This window comes from Eublepharis macularius, chromosome 7 (genome assembly GCF_028583425.1).
Source record: "Eublepharis macularius isolate TG4126 chromosome 7, MPM_Emac_v1.0, whole genome shotgun sequence".
NCBI lineage: Eukaryota > Metazoa > Chordata > Lepidosauria > Squamata > Eublepharidae > Eublepharis > Eublepharis macularius.
This window is the reverse complement of record NC_072796.1, coordinates 70,540,093-70,556,366: the sequence shown is the minus strand read 5'-3', so window position 1 is coordinate 70,556,366 and position 16,274 is coordinate 70,540,093. Positions and strand designations below refer to the sequence as shown.

General features: G+C 40.2%; 1 protein-coding gene across 2 annotated transcripts in view; it reads right to left on the bottom strand.

Moving 5' to 3' along the window:
• Nucleotides 1-16,274, bottom strand: part of DLGAP1 (DLG associated protein 1) — a 154,533-nt gene that overhangs the window by 125,783 nt on the left and 12,476 nt on the right. For both annotated transcript variants that reach the window (XM_054985694.1, XM_054985695.1), the window contains exon 2: nt 6,755-6,969. In XM_054985694.1, the coding sequence (XP_054841669.1) occupies nt 6,755-6,969 (215 nt within the window). The remainder of the gene's footprint in view (nt 1-6,754; nt 6,970-16,274) is intronic.

The window sequence follows — 16,274 nt, the reverse complement described above, 5'->3', positions numbered from 1 at the left end:
CATAGGTGCAGGTAGGGGGAGCACATGAACCATGTCCATCACAATCAAACTCTGGTTGATCCAAGGTATATGAAGTATTTTGAACATTGAAAGCACTGTACTAATGCGAAGGATTATTAAGTGTCTTATCTTTCCAATATTACAGTAGAACAGGCTTCACAGCTATCCCCGTTCAAACTATTACAACAGCTGGTTTCCACTTCTGGATTAGAGACAAAGGGAAGTGTTCTGGCAGTGCTCTATTTTACTTTTAAAAATGTTAACTTTTTGTCTGTATTTTCTTTTAAAAATTTCACCAGCTATGTTAACAGGTTGTTACATCTGAAAACTTGTTGCCCAGCATGCCCTAGGACCTTCCTTATTATGTTTTGGCCTGTTCTCTCTAGATCTAAATTTCTTCCAGCAATTTTGGCAAGTCTTGACCTGGGTTCAATGGCAAAGAAAAATATTTTTCTTCAAGTTGATGTAGACTCACACATCACCAGCATGGTCTCATTGTTTGTGTTGGCTGCTAGGAGGATCCAAACCAAAGTCATGTTCAAAGTCTCATTTATTGCTACTTGATTTGTGTTTTGGGGGCCGGATATCTTCATTTTGCTCCGTAATAATGTTTATGTAATCTGGTTTTTATTGTATTTTTTCTTTTCTCTGTTAACCATTGTATTCTACATATTCTTAATTTAATTGGAGCAAGTAACAGCTTTTGGACACATGCAATAAAATTTTATTACAACAATATTACTACAAGCACCATTTTTAGGATCCTGTCATCATAAGTCTCAATCCTGTACTTGCGTTACTGATGGTGCTAGGCCTTTGACAAGTTATCACAAACACCATTTTGAAGCTCTAACCTAAAAGGCTAATGTTGTATCAAGTAATGAGGAAAAAAGAGTCCAGGAACAATAATTATGATAGCATATCAGGGGAAAAAGTTACTATAGTTTTGACTCCTTAGGAAAACAAATTGGAAATACAATACAGAATTAAGTCCTGAAAGTTATTTTACTCTTGATTACATTTCTTAGACTGTCAAACAGGTAGAGTGAAGAGCCTGAATATTATTAAAAAGAGATTCTGAAAGGGTACTTCGTAATTAACACAGACTGCATTATAGCTGGTTTTGTGTGGAAACATGGTAGCCCTGAGACTGACTTCCCATATTGCTTGGTGTTAACCTATCAGAACAAGGATCCATTCTCTTAGAGGGGTATCAAGATATCGTTTAGGTTTGCACCAGAATAAAATTTTATTGCTGAATATCTGTCTGATATGAAAAAGAGACTTCATATTATAGACAGCTATTTGAACATGCTTTCTTGTTGAGTATATCACTGTCAAAACTGCAAATGCACACACACAGTCAAAAGCAAACATGGCTGCCAATCCAGTTTCATTAAAATAAAAATGAGGATCCGGGCATTATTCTGGATGTGGCTGAAAGCGCTCACAGATGACAAAATCAATTACAGCTGGCTAGACTTGTGTCCTGCCACAGGCATAGCTTTGGGGAGCACAAGCATAGCCTTATCAGTTATTATGGTATGTCAGGGTAACAGCTGTGACAAGCAAAGATTATTTACAACTATTTTTAAAGCAACCTTTTAAAACTCTAAAATGACAAGAGGGAAAAGAAGGCTACACAGTGGCATCACATCCATTTCATATAGATATGATAGGAAACAAAACTGAAAATATCCTCTTTCTGAAAAGTCATAATTTCACAAATGCATTACTTGAAGCTATATGCTAATGCTGTGCCTGCTGCAATGTTTGCTAAATGTCAGAAACATTCCTGTTGCCCACATGCATACTTTCAGAAGATCTGTATCTGTGCTTCAACCACATATAGAAGTCTTCCATGTAAAAACAAATAAACAAACAGCACCTTGAGAAAAATTTCCAGCATCTCAGAGTGTTTTTTAAAATACATTTTAAATCTGAACATGTTACCATTTTATTGGGCAGGAGATACAGCAGCATCTCCATGGAGACATGCTTCACTGTTTATCTTTCAGGAACAGAGAACTGAAAAAATGTCTTAGTTTCCAGGGTACTAATAGAATTTTAATAATGCACAATCAACTTTGGTCTTGCAGGCACACCACTGATGCTTTATAGTCTACCCCACTCCCATCCTGGTGTGTGAGCTATTTATTAAATTTTTCTCCCACCCTTCTTCCAAACATGTGAATGAGAAAGAGCACAAAGGTCATGGCTAAAAACATTAACAGTATGTCTTTTTGAAAATTTCATCAGAAACAGCATACCACCGGGGGAGGCAATGGGACCCTTGGACAACACAAGGATTGCTAAGGGAAGATGGGGAGAAGGTAGAGATTGCAGAGAAAATGGGGCTGAAGCACCTTCCCTATGAACAAAATTCAAGTACAGTTGCATATTAAAGACAAATAACATTTTTTAGGGTATAAGGTCACTTTATCAGATACAAATCATCTGGAGATTTTGACTGAATTATCCCCAGTATGTAGATGGCACTCATCTCTCTCTTGCACTTCCAATAGATTCCAGGGAAGCTGTGGAAACCAAGAAGAGGTGTCTGGAGGCAGTTTTGGGATGGATGAAGACTAACAAGATAAAATTTAATCCCAACAAAATTTAGGTGCAATTGGTAGAGGGAATTAGGATATCTCCTGTTCTGGATGAGGTTGCATTCCCACAAAAGGAGCAAGATCATAGTTTGGGGTTGCTGCTGGACCCAGGCCTCCTGTTGGATATAGAGGTGGCAGTAGTGGCCAGAGGCTCTTTTCACCAGTTACAGTGGGTAAGCCAGTTGCATCCCTTCCTGGGTGGGAAAGATCTTGCTGTTGTGGTCCATGCCCTGATACCTTCCAGATTAGATTACTGCAATATGCTTTATGTGGGGCTGCCCTTGAAGACTGTCTAGAAACTGCAATTGCAACAGTATGCTGAAGCCAGAGTGCTGACTGTAGTGGTTCATAAGGACCATACCTCTCCAGTCTTGTTACATCTACACTGGCTCCTAATTTGCTTATGGGTCCAGTTCAAAGTGCTAGTATTGACCTTTAAAGCCCTATATGGCTGTCATGGGCAATGGGTGACAAATAAATCTGAATTTGTAAAAAGGAACTCCGATATATGGAGGGTGTACATACTTCTAGATCTTTTCAGATTGCCTGCTGATAATAAATCTATTGCTTTTATATATTCAACAAGACTTCCTTTGAGTATGAAAAGAATATAATCTTGCTCCTTGGCTATTTAGCATGTGCATTGTATCCTAGAAAGCATAAGAAATCATAACTCCTTTTAAACTTGCACTTATATTTCTATACACACAAAAAAAGAAAGAAAGGAAAAAGGAAAAGAGTTCCTTTATTTAGGAAAATGAAGTCAAGCTTTGTTAATAAGCTTTGTTCATCTATTTAAAATCTTGGTTTTATTTTTAATGGTAACTAATTTTTTAGTATTGTGGAGAAATATATATTTCAGTTAGAACAGCTTTACCAGCTTATACTTTATATTAAGGAGAAAAAAAGAAAAACCATGGGAAAATTTTGCTAAATGAAGAAACAGCATCTCACTCCTAGTAGAATAATGGATGTAAAACTGTGGAGGTATGGATTTCATGATCAAAGCAAGCTGTGTTTTATGCAGAATTTTAACCACAATGTTCAAAACATGTTCTGTAGCCACATGGAAACCATAGCATGGAAAACAGCTTGTAGGAAGAGATTGTGAGGCAGGACAAGAAAAAAAAAAGAATCAGGAGAAACCAGAATAAAATTTTTCCTGACATAAGGTGACCATGGTGCTTCTGTGATTTAAAATCTTGTAACTAATATAAAAAGAAACATTGATGATAAAACTCTCCTCCCACCCTTTGCCCAGAAGAGAATGAACATGAACAACTGTATGTGGGTGGGAAAAGCGTGGATTTTGGACGTATAAAGGGCTCTGCTTATTGTGAGGTGGAAAAAAAAATCCTTCACAGTGAAAGAAATAATTGGGGAAAGAATTCTGCCAATCCTCCTTTAGATAAACATGGTTTCTTTTCTCTTTTGGCTAAACTGTACGTTTTAAAATAGGCTGTGTAAGGTAGTGCAGAACAATTCACACACACACACACTCTAGAACCTACATTCATTGCCTGGTAATACTTAATTCATTCTATTATTCTTTGTGGGGAATCCATTCTTTGTGAGATTTAGGAAGCTTGGAGAATAAGAATGGAAATATGTATGAAATGGTCTGTTATCTAAAATCAACAGATGTTCTTAGCTTCTGGGATAAACCAGGGTTTCTCAGGTGGTGACATGATAGAAGTTTACTGAAGAAAGTCTGCTTCAATTCCAAGAGAATAATAATACTGAAAAGCATTTGCCTTATATTCATGGCTACTGTCTATACTTCTGTAGCATAGCTTGCCTATTTGACATCTGTTCTGGATACAGTCTAAGTGGTGTGCTTAATTGGCTGTTTTTCCATTGTTCAACAAGTGCACTTTTATTAACTTGAAGGCTACTGATAGGGCACTTGATATCATGTCTGGAAAAGACTGTGTGACCGCTATTGAATATTTTAATCATCCAAACAGAATTTATTCTAAGCACTTACTTAGGCAAAGTGCATTGTACACACAAGTTAGAAGAATATAGCTCATATTTTGCTAGTGTTCCCCTCTCCGTCTCCCAGTATAATGGTTTTTGAAATGATATAACTATGGTAATGCACAATCTCAGTATTCAACCTTTTTTTGCTGGTCAGTTTTGGAAATCATTAGTTCCAGCACAAATTCAAGTCACATAGTCTCAAACAACTGGAATATGTGTTACTGATGCTGTATTTATTGAAACAGCATCTGTAGAGACTCTGAAACACTACAAAGATTTATGGTATGCTTCATAAATGTAAACCATATAACTGAACAGTTTAAAGAACAGTGGATGTAACAAATGCACTATTCTTTCTCAATGTGTCTTGCCAGCATGCTACAAACCAGTATTTTACATCACAGAGGATGAACCATATGTGTGTAAAGTACCATCATGTTGCAGCTGACTAATGGCAACCCTATAACATTTTCAAGGCAAAAGACAAACAGAGGTGGTTTGTGATAGCCTGCCTCTGTGAAGCAACCCTAGAATTCCTTGGTGGTCTCCCATCTAAATGCTAACCACAGCCAACTCTGCTGAGCCTCCAGGATGTGACAAGATTGGCCTAGCCTGGTTCATTCATGATGAACCATACTGAGCCAAGGTAAACACTGTAAGGGTGGCAGTCCCACTCCCAAACTTACCACAGCATGCTGAAGGAGGATGGTGGCCGAAGTTTGCTTCCTCACAAGTAGTGGAGGTACAGGAATACAAGGACTCCAGGTGGAAGCTGTGGATGGTCCCAAGGGGTTGGAGTGGCAGGCCTGCTGTGCCAGGTAGTACAGCTCTGCTCCCAGCCTCAATGGGCAACCCTTGCCAGAGGGAGCAGCAGGGAGGTGGGGCCATGTGATCTGACTAAGCTAGAATGTAGCTGGGCATGCAGGCTGGCAGTGAAGGAGGGCTGTGGGCTAACTGAGACATGCTCCAGTGTGAGAGTGGATGGATAATGTCAGGGCCTGGGGGAAGGAGGCCCAGGAGGGGAGATCATTGGTGGAGGACCTCACACACTCATGGAAGCCTGCCCTAATTCAAATAGCATGGGGGGAAGCTGGGTATGGCCTGCTCCCAGGAAGGGTCAGGGAAGAAGGGCCAGGCCACTCCCATGCAGTCAAGGGAGAGGTGGCTGGGTGGGGGTAGAAGGCTCAGGTATGTTGCAGTGTTAACCCCCCTCCTCTCTGTAATCGGAGACCCACACCGAGGTATGCTAACAAAAGAGGGTCTTGGAGGGCGCAGCAGCCACAGACTTCAGCCTGGGGTAGGCAGAGCCAGACACTGAGATATTGGAGATGTACTCTTGCTTCAATATGTATGCATTATCTGTTGCTGTATATATTATCTGCAGTTCGACTTATGAAATACCATTTTCTGTTTTGTTTAACATGCTATATTATGCTTTATTTCAAATTTATGCTTGTTTGAGATTTCTGCAGTCCTAGTCTTATACCATTGCTTATTAGATGTCTCATCCTATTTTTTGTGAAATCTGCCTTGATTCTCAGTGAGAAAGGTGGACCATAAATAACATAAATAAATGTAAGTAATAACGCAAATAAGCATCTTATACAGAAAGTACCTAGAAGCAATAAATTGAACTTCCTATGTGTCTGTCATTAAGGTAAAAAAAATAGAACAATAAAATGATACAGTTTAAGTTTGCACTTAAGGTAACTTAAGTGTAAAACTACAATGTAAAGCTTGAGTGAAAAAAACACATACATTATTCACATACTCTTCAGGGTATCATTATATGAAATTACCATGCTAGATACTGTAATAACTTGAGATCGTGGAATTAAGGTGGTATTAAGGCCTACCAGAACTAGAACAAAGAGCACTAGAGCTATCTTCACATTTTTGACTCATGCTACTGCTGGGTCATATAGATTGCATACAGTTTTCAGAATGTGGCAGAAAATATCCTCGCTGAAAAGGTGGGGTAGGGAGGGGAATAGACCTAAGATTCAAATAAAAAATAGCTGTACCTATAAATGCACATGTAGTGCTGCCAATAAAATCACATCTGCAACTGGTATCTTCCTTACTTCCTCTTGGTCAGCCAAACAAGTGCAGAATTCTTACAATCCTGTCTTAAGAGCTCATTACTAAAATTGTCTTACTTGAGGGTGGTGAGTTCCGTAAGAGATGGCTGTGTGGCCTTGAGATAGCTCTCCCTTCGTGCAGCAATCTTTGGAGATGGCTTTGGGCTGGTGTCGGAGTCCCCACTGTCATCATCTCCCATGGCTTTAATATAACTGCCACTCCGCATTCGCCGGCATGGAATCTCATCATCTTTACTACGTGGAGTATATCCAGACCATTCATCTTGAGGAACCTATACCATAAACAAAATACACTTTTTAATCCTATCTTCTTGGTTCTCTTATGAACAACTGTATAGAAATTATGTGAAATGTGAAAGAAAGACTAGTAGTTCCAAAACACAACAAGTAGGATCCAAACCCTGGAGATTCCCTAGAGCAATGGGAGGAAGCCTCTGTTTGCATGAACCAGTTTCTTTGTGAAGAAATAGTTTTGGAGATGCCTTTTGGAACAACTATTTCTTTTAACATACCCAGGAGAGCATAGAGGATAACAAAATACTCATGAAGATAGCTGTAGTCCCAAAGCAACACAAGCTCTGCTCATTATTACCCGAGGAACTGCTTCTGCCAGGAAGAAACCAGCTAGCTCAAAACCATTTTTTCTCTTTCTGGCAGAAATGCAGGCCTGCAGAAAGTATTCATTTACTGCACTTATATCCTGCCTTTCTACAAAACTTATCAGGGCAGCAAAGAGATTAAAACAATAATACAGAAGACTACAAAACCACTAGAACAACAGCCAAATATTTCAAACCCCCCCCCCCTTTAGAAGCAAACCAAAAGCAGCAGTAATGACAGTTCCCATCAGTTAAGCATAGCATAACAGCAATAAAAATAGAAACAGAAATCAGAAAAAGTCCATAAAAATCATGCTAGATTCAGTCCCCTTCTGTCCCCCCGCCCCCTCAGTCTTGTCTAAATTCTGAAAGGTCAACAATGAGAACTAACCTGGCTGGAGGCAACAACTAAAAAAGCCCTCTATCACAAAAGCAGGCACCCAGAGAAGGCCAGCACCTTTTAATGTTAACTTATGGGTAAGTACATAGAAACATCTGTTCTCTTCAGCCACTTCTTCTCCTTAGCATAGGGTGTTAGCTATCACTAGGTTTCAAAACTTATTACTCCCTCTTAGGTTGCCAGGTCCCTGGGGTCGAAACCAAGGAATTTCGGTGTGTGTGGGGGGTGTCACACGACAGCACTTACCTCATACACATACATTCCCCATGTCACACCAGGAATGACATCATTCTTGGTGCAACAGGAAGTAACATTAAACTGGTGCCTGATTTTTATTCAATCATCCCCCAGCGTGACCCATTACTTTCACATTGCAGCAGCACACTGCCCCTCACAGTGTTCCCGCACCTCCCCATAGCAGCAAGCCTAGTACCTCTACTGTTTACCTGTGCAAATCAAAAGATAATCTAGAAAAAGGATACCATCATAACCAAAAGAGCATGTTTACAGTTGTACACTTAATGCAAATTAAAAGATCAAATGAAAACTGATTTAAAAACACGCTTCCATGATGAACATCTTCGTTAAAGAAGCTAGGTAGAATGTGGAACAAATATGCAGTGTTTGTTAATGCAGAAGACTGGTTTAAATAAGGTTTACCAAGACAAAAAACTGATGCCAAGATCACAGTGGCTGCAGTGGAACAAGAAGCTGTCTAGTGAGCCACAGCACTGCCCTAGTAGCTCCAGGGAAGCCATTCAAAGCAGTTCCCTTTGTATTTTAGATGATGTAATCATCAGAAGCACTTGCATCTCTGGCCTACACAATGCTTCTACATCTCATTCAAGACAATCTTCCATTACAGATGTTCCATGAAAAAAATGTACATCATCATATATCACAGATATAATGTAAAATACATGTGAAGGAAAACCACAACCAACCACAACTTCCTAAGAAATGTATGTGAGGTATATTTGTTATGCATAACGAAGTACACAGGGTTTACTTGATATTGTAATATACACAAATTAAAATAATCTTATATGAAGTGTACCTGAATGGCCAAAGGATAACCACTGCATACCGAGGATTAGAAGGTCCACCTAAAAAAAGACTGTCTCTGGACTGGGTTGTGGTGATGATACAATGGAAAAGGAGAGAATGTTGTAAGCCACAAATAAACAAAACCCCCAATCAATTAATGTTATAATGCTAATGCATTCATAAATTTGCATATGCATAATGCCACAAGAGTGCCTGCAACAAGTCTTCATATTGCTGTATGCGAGTCAATATATTCACAGCATACAGGCTGACTAATCATGGCCAGGTATTGTAGAGTGGAAAATGTTTTCCTTTCTAAGCATCACCCCTTGGCCTTCCTTTTAAAATCATACAGATGCTGCGCCTCTCAATAAAACATCCAAGGAAAACCGACCACTGGTTATTCCTGTGACTTCTATCAGGAAGCTATTGTTGGTAGTACTCTATATATAGAAAGATAGTTTGGGCTCATTAGTTTCTAAAAAATGAATTGGAAATCCATCCAAGACTCAATCAACCTTCCCTTTCCCATGATACATAGCTTTTGGGATCATGTAACCTGTAGCCTGTATTTACGGATTCTAGTAATCTAATGTCCTCTGAAGTGCCTGCTCGTATAATGAGATGCTGTACTCTGCTCAGATGATTACCATCTTAACTCTTAATATTTCTCCTTCTTAAATAATCTTGTTTTAGTTTGATGGCTTCACTGAGATGGTAACCTAACCATATTTACATTTGTTGTATATCCTCTCTGTCTCACTCAACAGCTAGTCAGCTTTACAAGGAATACCTCTCAATTTATTGAAAAGGGTATGTGGGGTCTGGGAGGGAAGGCGCCATGGTACAGCCGAGTCTTGTCAAATCTTGGAAACTAAGCAGGGTTGGTACTTGAATGGGAGACCACCTAGGAAGACTCTACAGAGAAGGCAATGGCAAACCACCTCTGCTTCTCACTTGCCTCCTTGCCCAAACACCACCCCCCACGGATAGCAGCAGCTAGCTCTCCCATATATTCCCCCCACCAGAATTAAACATATTTGCTTATACCACTACAGAATATACATCTATTCACCTCAGCTTTTTTTAATCCAACTACAGCCTCTGTTTTTGTCCTACATTATTTATATAGTTTGTTAGGCCATTTCAAGCTTCTGGCCCTGAACCTTGACCAGTCTTTGGTGTTCCGGACCTTGTAAGGTACTGACAGCTGCCTTAAAGGGCAAATAGGAAAATCAGCCATTTAACTGTGATTTCCTATTTTGGAGATTACAATAATATTTCACACTCCTCATTAATTTATTCTGCCAAGAGCTACTAATATTATACTAAAAGTATGAATGAAATCAATCCACCTATATTACAAGAAGGCGCTATATTTTTTGCTGGCAGAAGTAAGGATTGTAAGCCATGTGAGAAAAAGTACTCTATATTACAGAAATGAATGCTGGCACTTTATTAAAATATTTTAATCTCAAGCTTGTTAAATACAACAGTATTAAGACTAATCGGCTTTTCTAAGTGATCATTAATATAAATTGATGTATAGTCCTCTTGTAGGGATTTTAAATTCAGTATAGAATTGATATTCTAATATAGAGTTTACTACAGCCAACAGGTTTGATTAAATATAAATACAATTCACCTTTCCAAAAAGCAGCTTTGTCAGCTACTAAAAAAATCTGTATGTACATTGTGTGTGCACATGTGTGTACTGAAGATCTATAATACAGCTTACATGCATGAAAAACACTAAAAGGAATTCTCTACAGTGTACTCAAGGGTTATTTCTTAGGTTTTGCACTTTATCCCACAGATACATGAATGAATGAAATACACACTGTCGATAATCAGTCCCTCAATAATACTTAGCTGTGCAAGGAATATGGTCTGCCCTTCCTTTAATTCACTTTGGTTTACTGCTACAGCTAGCTAAAAATAACTGTAGCATTCCATTATCACTGAGTTTTTAGAACAGAACTCTGTAAATCTTCAAATAAAGACCTTTTTGTAAAAATGCAAACAACTGAACACAATAAAGTGGTAATTGCTGACATAACAGCACAGAGCTGGATGAAATCTAAAACAAACTGATCTTAAAATTTTAATGCTACATTTTTTTAAAAAATCTCTTTTGTTATAATGGGTGCGAGCTTACCTTGTAAGGCGAAAAAGCAAACAGATTGTCTTTATGGCATATTAAGTTCATTATTCATCTCAATGTTTTATGGTTTATTGCAGCTGAGAACATTAAGGCTTCTTTTAGGTTTTGCAAAGGCAAAATGTGGGTGACTCTGGAAGTAAACAGTAGGGCTGCAGGGGGGAGTGGTTGGCCATCACTCACAACAGGAGACTTGTAAGAAGAGCTTTTATTAGTATGCAAATACTTAATGAAATGAAATTACACAAATGAAGAGCAATGCTTAGTGCAGATTTTAAAATTAATATAGTTTAGGGTTTCTTAACAATCCTTCATGTATACTAATACTATTCATATAGTCATTTGCCAAAATAAAGAACACTATGTATACTTACTGTTCACATTCACATCTTAAATATGTATAGAAATATACCAAAATATATTTTAGGCACATAGATTAGATTGCTGGTCAGCTTTATAATTAATGTAGCCAAGAATTTTAAAAGACATGTGCGAATGCTTAAGAATTATTATCTACTGAGAACTGTGGCTGACTGAGGAGAATCCCTGCATAACATATAACACACTCAGCACGAGAATCTTAACACAAGTATCTCTCATTATGATGGGCATCGTAACCTGTGGTCATTATGCCCTGGATGCATACATAACTTAAACAGGATCGTGCCTGCATAATCAAGGTTAGCTGAAAGAGATGAAAGTACTTTAGAGGTAGCAACTTTTAGACTAATATTTGTGAGTTCCAGCAATCGCACATGTGGCTAAAGATAACAGGTTACAGGGGACAGGGAAATGTCAGCCATTAAAGTCTAGTAAATAAAAATAGGGTTGCACTTACCTGTAACTGTTGTTCATTGAGGTCTTCTGTGTAGGCACACATGGGACTGCGCACACTCAGTCCTGCTGATCAGTAAGTTTTGTAGCTAAAAATCCCCCTAGGAGGCATCTGCCCCTTCCCAGAGTCCATGTGTGGCTTGTTTCCTGTCGAAACAGCTCGCTCTCTGGGAGGAGTGATGCCCCGACCCTCAGTTCTCCTTGGCCACCAGGCTCCCCAGGTAAGTAGTGCAGAGCACACAGCGGGGCAGGAGGGAGGGTATGTGTGCCTGCACAGAAGATCTCAATGAACAACAGTTACAGGTGCAACCCTGTTTTCATATTTTGTCTTCTGGGCAGTTCCACATGGGATATTAACAAGCTGCTTTCCCATGGAGGCATGGTGAGCTTTTCATGAGAACAGTGTTTGCAGGACTGCTTGACCCATGACTGCTTCCCTCCTGTTATGTATGTCCAGGAACACCTTTCAATAGGGCTGCAGAAGATGCCTGTGACATGGTGGAATGGGCATGTATTTCTAGTGGATAGGATAAGTCTGTTTGTCCATAGCACATTTTGATAACCTGAACTACCTATTTGGCAATAGTCTTAGTAGCCCTTTCCCCTTTATTTGGTTCATGTAACAAAAAGTTGGACTTCCAGTCTGAATGGTGCCATATGTTGTAGGTAAAAAAAGTATGGCCCTCCTTATATCCCAGGTATGGAGCATCCTCTCCGCCTTGGACATTGGCTAAGGGAAAAATACTGGTAATATTAATTCCTGTGAGGTATGGAATTTCGAAACTATCTTTGGTAGAAATTCCAAACTAGGTCTCAGTACCACCTTTTCTGCATGAATCTTAAGGAAAGGGGAATCCATGCATAGTGCTGCTAGTTCACTTACCCTCCTTGTGGAAGTAATAGCTACCAGGAATGCCACTTTAATCGAAAAGATTCTTAATAGACAAGTGGCTAGGGGCTCAAAAGGTTTAGTTATCAGTTTTGCCAAGGCCACTGAGGTATAATTCAAGCTGCTGAAGGAAACATGTTCTGAAGTCTTTTCAGAAATAGTTTAGACTTATAATGTAAGAAAACAGTCTTTTCATCTACAGGGAAATTAAATGCTGAAATAGCAGCCAGATACACTTTAACAGACTAGAAAGAATGCCCAGTGTGTTTTAGGCTCAATAGATATTCCAGAACAGAGGATAAAAGGGCAAGTATAGGGGTCAAGTATAGGGGACTATTCTACAAATTTGTCCCATTTATGGGCATAAGTTTTCCTAGTATTAGGCTTTCTAGCATTTAGTATAACCGCTGCTACTTCCTGAAGGAGATCACTTATCACAGGATTAACCATGACATACCCAGACTCATTTTGATTCTAGGTATGTCATGATACCTCACTTGGTACCAGAGGAGATCTGTTATGGTAATTGTGGAAATTTGCCCTTAGCCATTAGAAAAAGTCTATGAAACCATGCCTGACTTTGACAAAACAACTATCACTATGCAGTTTGTCTTCTCCATTTGTATTTTGCTAATGGTGCTAGTTATAAGAGGTATGGGAGGGAAGGCATAAAGGAGGTACCCTATGTTAACTGGAATGTGTCTCCCAGAGACCCTGAGTCCTTTCCCCCTCTGGAAAAGAACAACAGATCCTTTCTGTTGTCTTATGTTCTCTTTTTTTATGTCCAGGAAACCCCACTGTTGGAAGATCGGTCATACACATGACTCTTTCAGAAACCACTCATGAGTGGAGAAGCCTGGTCTGCTCAGTCTGTTCGCCATTAAATTGGATTCCTCTGGGATATAGAGCCAAACTACACAAGACAAATTACACGCGTATGACATGTGAATGCACTTACATGTGTTTCCCAGTTGCTTTCCTGTTCACTCGCACAATGCGGCCACACTGCACTCAATCCCATGGTCGGAATGGCACATGTTACTTTGCCATTCCTCCCAGACAAGAGACGGCATCCCACGATGTACCTTCTCTTCACACATTCTCAAACCATTCTCTGCAGCTTTTCTGAAAGGAAGACTTATTTACTCAATTGGACGTAACAGGAAAAAAAATGCTGGGTTTCCTGGGGAAGCTGAAAACAAGGGTTCCACATCTCTGCTGAGATCTTGCAGCTTGACCTGTTAGGAAGAGGGGGCATCGATACAAAGGGCGTGGGCAACCCCCATGTTGGAAGCCATGGAAGTGTTTCTTGCTGTCAGCAGAATCAACTCTTTCCTGCCAGCTTGTCCCCAGCCACCTCCGCTCTTCATTATTATCTATGGGGAAAACTATAGGGACTATCCAGGGGGATGGGGGTGGAATTTTGCAAAATAAATCTTACAAAATTTTCATGGGACCTATTACTAACTGTACTGTAAAGACTTCCCAAGTTTCAGGGCAATTGGACTTTGGGGAGCCATTTCAGGCCCCCCCCCACAAAGAAGGTGTCATCAGCCACCCCATTTTTTACTATTGTTAAGAGAAAATGAAAGGCACTGGGGAAACCGATGGGGGGTTCAATCTCCCGGGGTTCAATCTCCCTGAAACTTGGGGGGGGGGGGGGTCTTTAGAGGACAGTGAGGAGAAGGTCTCCTGAAAATTTGGTGGATTTTGGACCTTGGGGAGGTCATTTTGGAGCCCCTCATCTGCCATCCCATTTTTTACTACTGTGAAGAAAAAATGACATGAACTAGGGAAACTCATGGTTCATGCCTTTCTCGGGGTTGATTCTCCCTGAAACTTGGGAGGTCTTTAGGGGACAGATAGTACTAGCTCCTCTGAAAATTTGGTGGATTTTGCTTGCAAAATGCTACCCCTATCCCCCTAGATAGCTCCCCTAGTTTTCCCCACAGGGAATAATAAAGATTGAGGGTGGCTGAGGGCACCTTCTTTCAGAGCCCATAAAACGGCCCCCTGAAGTCCAATCTTCATGAAACTTGGGGAGTCTTTAGAGAACAGCTAGAAGTTGGTTCCCCGAAACGAACAATATCACCGTCACCTACTAACTAATATAACACTGAAGATACTTGACACAGTTCTATGCAAAAATACAAAATTTACTAGTACATGAAATGAACTCTAAGTGGACAATAAAGCAAGTTCTGCTTAAACAAGCATGGTAGAACATATATCACACCCTCACCTAGGCAAAGGGGGGGGGAACATTCAAACCAATCCCCAATGTCCACAGAGCCAATACAATTGTAATAAGGCTGGAAAGCCTCTACAAAAATTCATACCAAGAACCAGTATACTTCTTACAGAATTACACATGCATGTCGCCAGAATCACTGGTCAATAAAAATTCAATTTATGGACTGTAATGAACACATTCAAATTGTAACCGCAACGGGTCAGCTAGCAAGAGGTCCCATTTCCGGTTTCCCCTTCTTCAGAGCAGTTACAAATCCAGCAAATCAAAGCAATTCATACTCCACATCTAACATAGTTATGGCTCGCTCACCGGCGTACGCTTGTTTAAGCAGAACTTGCTTTATTGTCCACTTAGAGTTCATTTCATGTACTAGTAAATTTTGTATTTTTGCATAGAACTGTGTCAAGTATCTTCAGTGTTATATTAGTTAGTAGGTGACGGTGATATTATTCGTTTCGGTGGATTTATCCGTTACTCTCTCTACTTAGAAGTTGGTTCCCAGCAAATTTTGTAAAATTTAGTCCTAAAATGCCCCCCAGACACCCAGAAAGTCCCAAATTGCATTTCCCATTGGAAACAATGGCTAAATTTTACTCAATTTGCTCTGTATTGCGGAGCCGAACTGGAGAATGAGTACCCACCCACACACACACCGTCCTTTTTCAGGTTCATGTATCAGGCATGTTTCTGAAGTTTTGCTCAGATGCTTAATTGTGTTGCTACAATCTTTCTTCCCACCTCCTCCTTATCTCAAAGACACTGCATGAAGAGGAGGAGGAGGAAGCTAAGAGGGAAGGAGGGTTCAGGAAGGAGGAGTAGGGAGGCGGTGGTGTCAACTAGAAAATGGGAGAATTTAAAACTTGCTAGATTAAAAGCAAAACAGTTTGAGTGTAAGCCAGATCTAAGGGCAAAAAGAGGGGAGAGGGAAGCGGAAGCCGCTCAGAATCAATGCTCTGCAATGGCGATTCGCTGAGTATGACTATGGACAATCGCAAACGCGACTACACCAATTACCCGGCACGTGCACGGACTAGGGCTACAGGACACATGTTCATCAGGGATAAAATGGACATGGGCAGGTGGGAACAGACATGATTCTAGACACTTGCATGACCTCGTGTAATTCGTCTCATCTACTCTGGCTCATAGATGGCCTGTGTCAGCTTCTGCACTGGGTTTGTCGGAGCCTGGGAGAGATATGCCCTCCAGGCTGGACCTTAAGTGGTGACATCCTTCTTGGCTGGGCTCCAAATGTGGAGAGGAGGGGAGGTTACAGCACCCTCCCTCCCTCTCTCTCCTCCAGCTGAGTGGTTATCATCTTAATAACGCGCGCTCTCTCTCTCTCTCGCCCTCTTTCTCTTAGCTCTCATCACTCCTCAACCAACTTCCTCCT